Source organism: Sinocyclocheilus anshuiensis, unplaced genomic scaffold (assembly GCF_001515605.1).
Source record: "Sinocyclocheilus anshuiensis isolate Anshui unplaced genomic scaffold, SAMN03320099.WGS_v1.1 scaffold2042, whole genome shotgun sequence".
NCBI classification, from domain to species: Eukaryota; Metazoa; Chordata; class Actinopteri; order Cypriniformes; family Cyprinidae; genus Sinocyclocheilus; species Sinocyclocheilus anshuiensis.
This window is the reverse complement of record NW_015544246.1, coordinates 173,759-179,961: the sequence shown is the minus strand read 5'-3', so window position 1 is coordinate 179,961 and position 6,203 is coordinate 173,759. Positions and strand designations below refer to the sequence as shown.

Genomic DNA, 6,203 nt, shown 5'->3' with positions numbered 1-6,203 from the left:
TTTATTATACCTTGCATAATATATTATATAGGGTAATTTCTAGTTCAGTTTTGGGGATTCTGGCATAATATTGGTCCAGTTATTGCTGTCTTCCGAAGCTTCTGGATAAGCTGTGGCTGAGTTCTGGGGTAAAGGTGGTGCCAGTTTAGCTCTTGTCTGGCTGACATCTGGGGATTCCGGCACTGTTGTGGGCCAGTTATGGCTGATTTCTGGGGACACTGTGAAGTTGTGGGTGAGTTTTGGCCTGTTTCCGGCATTGGTCTAGGTGACTTTCGGCAAACCGCATTTGGGCCAACCTTGGGCGGGCCGTAATTCCATTTGGTATGTGGGCCAAACTCACATCCTAAATAAACACAGCCAGATCTGGCCAAAAACCAATTTGCTATCTGGGTATGGTTTATATCATAAAATAAATCGGTAGAGCAGACTAAATGCACATTATGTTGTCTTTTTTCATTTACTTACAGCGGAAAGGAAACATGAAAATAATCAGGAGGACAACAATGCAGCAGGCTGATTTGAGCTATTCTATATATGCTGTTATCACTTCACATTAATATGTTAATCCCCTGACTTCTGAAAATAGAAAATGAATGAAAATTTACAGCCCATTCAGTCAAAATGACGGATAAGGATTATTTGTAGCACATTCTTATGATTTGTTGCAGTCTTTTTCAGTTGAACTTCCCCACTACGGGAGTGCCTCCCATAATTTAAAAGGCAGTATAGATTTGTTAGGAAAAAGGTGGCTAGCCTATGTTCCATTCAAAGGGCATTAAGGGCATTGGGGAGTGGACCCATGAATTTAGTAACTTGAATTATAGGATCCTCCTTTTGCAAGACTTTGGACCAATTTTGGACCATCCATCCCCACAAATCTTTTTTACTTTATCAGTATTTCTGGGTTGTATTCATAACACATCCCTCTTTAGGTTATGCTGCAGCATCTTAAATGTCTGAAGGCCAGGACTCATTTTCTTCTTTTCAACCATATTTTGCGTGCATTTGGTTATCATGAGGAACTGCTGTCCTGAGATTCTCCTGTAAAATGTCTTAATACGCTTTTGAATTCATTGTTTATTCAATGATTGCCATGTGCCCAGGCCCCGAGGAGGCGAAATACAGCATTAAACCATGATGCTCCATCCACCATGTTTTATAGTTTAGCAAACACAAGACATGCCTCAATATATATATATTTTTTTTAATACCATTCTGGTTTTCTGATAGTGGAAACATGAACAAAGGCTTTCACAGTAAAATGCTGCCGTTCGTTTTGTTTATTTAAAAGGCAGGGTGTGTAACCCAAATCTGTAATCTCATCTCCTAAAAATGACTTCAATTATAGCTTTTAGAGAAATTCATCACAGAGATTTACTTCAATTGACTCATTTTCATTTCATGAGTAACTAATGCAGAATTTTTTTTTTTTTCTCAACATGGTGAATTACATTTTTCAGCTTAAGTGACTTGTGTTTCTTGGACTTATGTTGTATTTTATGAAAGTATCTGGAGATTGCTAAAAGTCTATATAACTATATTTATGAAAATATTCTCTTTGTGCTGTTTTTACATTTAACCAGGTGACTGTGTCGTGTGACAAACTGATTGTTTAAAATGGACTCTGAGTGTGTTTGTAGTTTGACACCCTGATGAAGGCTTGTTATAGCTGCAGTGTATGTGTGAGTTGTATTTAATGTAAAGCCATGTGAGAATAAAGGCTTTTTATTTTTTTGCACTATATTTTCGAGTGCCTTGGAGTTCAACGTTTTTTTTATGAATTAAGAAATACCGCACCCAAAGAGCACCGATTTATGGACTGTATACCCCAGTAGCATTTTTTGCATATTTTTTATTTATTCTTCAAAATAACTTTTGTGCTCCACAGAAGACAAAGTCAAACAGACAGACAGAAAAACATGAGGGTGAGTAAAGGATTACATTTTTGGGTGAACTATATATATTGAAGTACCTTATTTGATAATTATTGCAACATGGCTTTTTTCATACAAAAATAATTTGTTAGTTTCCTCTTCAGTTTTGCTGATATTTAAGAAATGAGTTGTGAAACTAGATCTGTTCCGCTTTTCCTTCCTTTAAGTGTCATAAACCACTCTCTTAAAAGTTAGATTTTATAAAATTAGAGATATTCTTTTAATATTTGTAAGAAATGTTCACATATTATACTTTTAATCAAAGACCATTACAAACTCAGAACATTGGAACATATGTAGTTGTAAGACCTCGTCTTCTCTTTACAGAGTTAATAGACTTTGTGAAACTGTTGGTGAAACTGTTGCAAGATCCTTTCTTAATTTATACAGAGGAAGTGTTATCCAGTAGTATCTTGGCGTCACTGCAGATATTTTTCCACTAAGTAATACATTTCTTTGCCTTTGTTTTTGGATAGAAGTCATTTATCATGAACAGGACCCTTGCACTCTGTCCACGGACAATTATGGTAACCAATGGACCTCTTTATCATCTTACTTTATGCAGGTAAGGCCATAACACATATTACAATTAAATTACAATATTAAATTACAATTAAGTACATAAAGATTATGAGTAACTGTCAAAAGCGGAGTTCTGTTTTCCTTACAGTTTCTTTTTTTTTATTCCAATTATAGTAAAAATGGGACATTGGATGATGAGCCAGATACTGATGCACCATATGACTATTATGACTACTATGCTGGATATGTTGATTCTTCTGGATTTTCATGTGTTTATGAAGATCATGGAGCTAGCATTCTTCCTGTGCTATACTCCCTGTTTTTTGTGGTGGGCTTTCTGGGTAACATAATGGTGATCTGGGTGGTTTTGATGGGTGTGAAGCTGAGAAGTATGACTGACATCTGTCTTCTGAACCTGGCTTTAGCTGACCTGCTCTTGATCTGCTCCCTCCCCTTCCTGGCACACTATGCCAGAGACCAGTGGATCTTTGGAGATGTTCTGTGCACTGTGGTCCTCAGTGTCTACCACATTGGATTCTATAGTGGGATATTCTTTATTGTACTGATGAGTGTTGATCGGTACTTAGCAGTAGTTCATGCTGTGTTTGCCCTGAGAGTCAGAACAAGGACATATGGGATCTCAGCAAGTGTGGTCACATGGATTGTCGCTGTTTCTGCATCCTTTCCTGAGTTGATGCACCTAAAAACCACAGAAAACAATGAACAAAAATATTGCATATCTTACCCAACAAATGATCAAAATTCTTACCTTTCTTCAAGGACTTTTGGTATCTTGAAAATGAATGTTATGGGTTTAATTCTCCCTCTTATTGTGATTGGATTTTGTTACTCAATGATTTTAAAGAGACTCCTGACAGCTCGCTCTACCAGGAGGCAGTCCATGCACCCTGTCATCATGGTGATGGTGGTCTTCTTCTGCTGTTGGGCTCCATACAATGTCACAGCTTTTGTGAAAGCCTTAGAACTGAATGAGCTCATAACTCAATCTTGTGACAGCAGTAAGGCAATCAGTCTAAGTCTGCAAATCACAGAAGCTTTGGCTTACTCGCACAGTTGCCTGAACCCCATTTTCTATGTGTTTGTGAGAGAGAAATTTAGAAGGCATCTTTTCAAACTCCTGTACAGGACACCCTGGACTAGACTGCAATTCATAAATAACTACATTACACAGGCCACTGTATCAGTTTACCCACACAGCACCAATGATGAGAGAACTAGTACAACAGTTTAAATTGGGAAAAGACAGTCAAAAATAATTTTTAAACACAGGGCTGTCCTTAGGGCAGTGCAACTGGTAGAACCGGGCCCCGTAGCGAACGGACAGAGGGGGGGCCCCCACCCCCAAGAATGGGAACACGAATGTTCTGAGGAGGCCCTGCTCCTTACCTCGCACTGGGCCCCATGCCAACTTGGGACAGCCCTGTTTAAATGTATATACTAATTTGTTTTTAATCTACCAGCATTGATGTTGAGATTTTAAAAGTTGGGGAACTCTGCACCTAGAGTGTGTTGTATTTGGGGGAGATGTTAATTCATGTAGTTTACCACTTGCAACCCCATGGCCCTTTCACCTTTCACACCAAACGTCAGGGCCACAACTGTTACTAGTGTTGACGACCCTGTATGTTTTTATGTATAGTTTTTTTTAACTTGTTTCAAAATTATTCATATTTTTTTGTGTTTGTATTTTATACACTACCTTTCAAAAGTTTGGGATCAGAAAGATTTTAAATGTTTTTTTTTTTTTAAAGAAGTCCCTTATGCTCATCAAAGTTGCATTTATTTGATCAAAAATACAGAAAAAAAACAGTAATATTATGAAATATTATTGCAATTTAAAATAAAGGTTTACTATTTTAATATACTTTAAAATATAATTTATTCCTGTGATGCAAATCTGAATTTTCAGCATCATTACTCCAGTCTTCAGTGTCACATGATCCTTCAGAAATTATTCTATTCCATTTCGGACTGGCATCCTCGGTAGTTTGGACTTCGCGAGTTCGACTCGGGAGTGTGAACTCCCGCAGAGGGGACGACGCAAGTCCGGTAATTCTGCAAACAGCATACTTGATAACGTCAGTCAGCTCACCTTGGCTACTGCAATTTTAACTCCCGCGGACGGGAAGACGCAAGTCCGGTAATTCTGCAAACAGCAGTGTACTTGATAACATCAGTCAGCTCGCCTTGGCTACTGCAATTGTCCTCACTGTATTTACAATAAGACCAATATGATATCAAACACCACTGCCTCCTTTCATTTTCATTTAAACTTATTAATAGCCACTGAAATATAGTTCAGGGAATGTATATAGCCTACATTACAATGAAACAAAATATTATATCAAACAGTATTGCCTCTTTTTGTTTTCATTTTAACATATTAATAGATTAATAGAATAAAGACCAAAGATTACCTGTTAGATTTACCCAAAACAAATTATATCTTATGTTTAACCACTACAGAGACATCAGAGCCAGCGGCAAATGTCTGCTCTCGTCGGGAAACATGAGCACTGAGTGCCCGGTGATCGCGTGGAGCTCACATCTCCAAAATCGGTGAAGCACATTTTCAAATAGGCGTTGTCTTTATAAATAAACCGCAGATTTGAGTTTAAACAACTGCATTCTCGCCTGATATAATATTATATAATATTTTTTAAACTACATTTCATGACACAATAAATTATGTTTTATTAACAAGGTTCAGGAGGAGCACGATCAGATAATCAATCAGTCTGGCCCAGGTGGAGCTCGTCAGCTAATCACCTTAACAAGCACAGTAGGTATATATATACATCCAACTTGCCTCAGTTCTACGACAGTTTTCCAGCATTCGGTTTTGCTCCTTTAGCCATTATATCACAGACTCAACTTTTTCCGTACTGTGACGAGACCTGTACTGGGGATCTTTCGTATCCTCCGTCGCAATCTGCCGGCCCTAGACTCACTCCTTTTCCGCCAGTCACCGCCGCCGAGCACCAGGCTTCATCGCGGCTGCCGCTCTGCTCGACCAGCCACACGCTCTCTACAGCGCCGAGGCTTAACCTCGCCTCCACCGGTGAGACTTCCAACTTCCCCGACATCCTCGTATCATTCGGCTAAGCCAATATATCCTCCGATCAGAAAGTGGATAGTATTTAAGGCTGAAGCAAACGCTGATTTATTTCCGACGAACCATTCTCACGGAGGGTAAAAAAAGCTGATCTGTACGATCTATCCTTCCCCCTGCAAATTAGCCAAGGCAGCCAATAGATCGAGCAAAGCCTCGAACTCACCTCACTCAACACCACCATTGTCCTGCACAAGACCCGGCTCTCCTCGAGCTTTGGGTCGCAGCGGCAGGCCTTAAACGAGCCTGGGCCGCGCCCCAGCAAAACCTCATTCGTTTCCTGCTTCGGCTCAACTTTTCACCGCGGCTCTTCCGGCCGCAGAGCCACATGTAGCCGGGCCTCCAGCTCTCGTAGCATTCGCTAGCGCGAGGCTGCCTCTGCTTGCGCGAGGCTGCCTCTGCTAGCGCCGCAGGCCGTGTTGCAATTGAATTTTCAGGTAAAGTCGCTAAAGGTAGGTCGTTTGTTGTTAAACGACGTGATGACATTATGGATGTTGATGTCATTTTTGTAACCATGACGCAAAAGTGCGTAGAACACACAATGAAATTACTCAAATTTTCTGTATTAATTTTCACTAGCTTTTTACCTGTATTTTAAATTACACATTGTACTC

At 39.6% G+C, this 6,203-nt stretch overlaps 1 protein-coding gene across 1 annotated transcript; it reads left to right on the top strand.

The window, feature by feature from the left end:
• Nucleotides 1-1,903: 1,903 nt before the first annotated feature.
• Nucleotides 1,904-4,087, top strand: LOC107697650 (C-C chemokine receptor type 5-like). Its single transcript, XM_016498450.1, has 3 exons — nucleotides 1,904-1,925; nucleotides 2,411-2,499; nucleotides 2,631-4,087. The coding sequence occupies exons 1-3, from the start codon at nucleotides 1,920-1,922 to the stop codon at nucleotides 3,706-3,708; spliced, it is 1,173 nt and encodes a 390-aa protein (XP_016353936.1). The 5' UTR covers nucleotides 1,904-1,919; the 3' UTR covers nucleotides 3,709-4,087.
• The last annotated feature ends 2,116 nt before the right edge of the window (nucleotides 4,088-6,203 follow it).

Excerpts from the sequence above, each read along its gene's own strand:
- LOC107697650 (XM_016498450.1), top strand. Across the intron at positions 2,500-2,630 it reads TATCATCTTACTTTATGCAG|TAAAAATGGGACATTGGATG; the intron begins GTAAGGCCATAA and ends TTCCAATTATAG.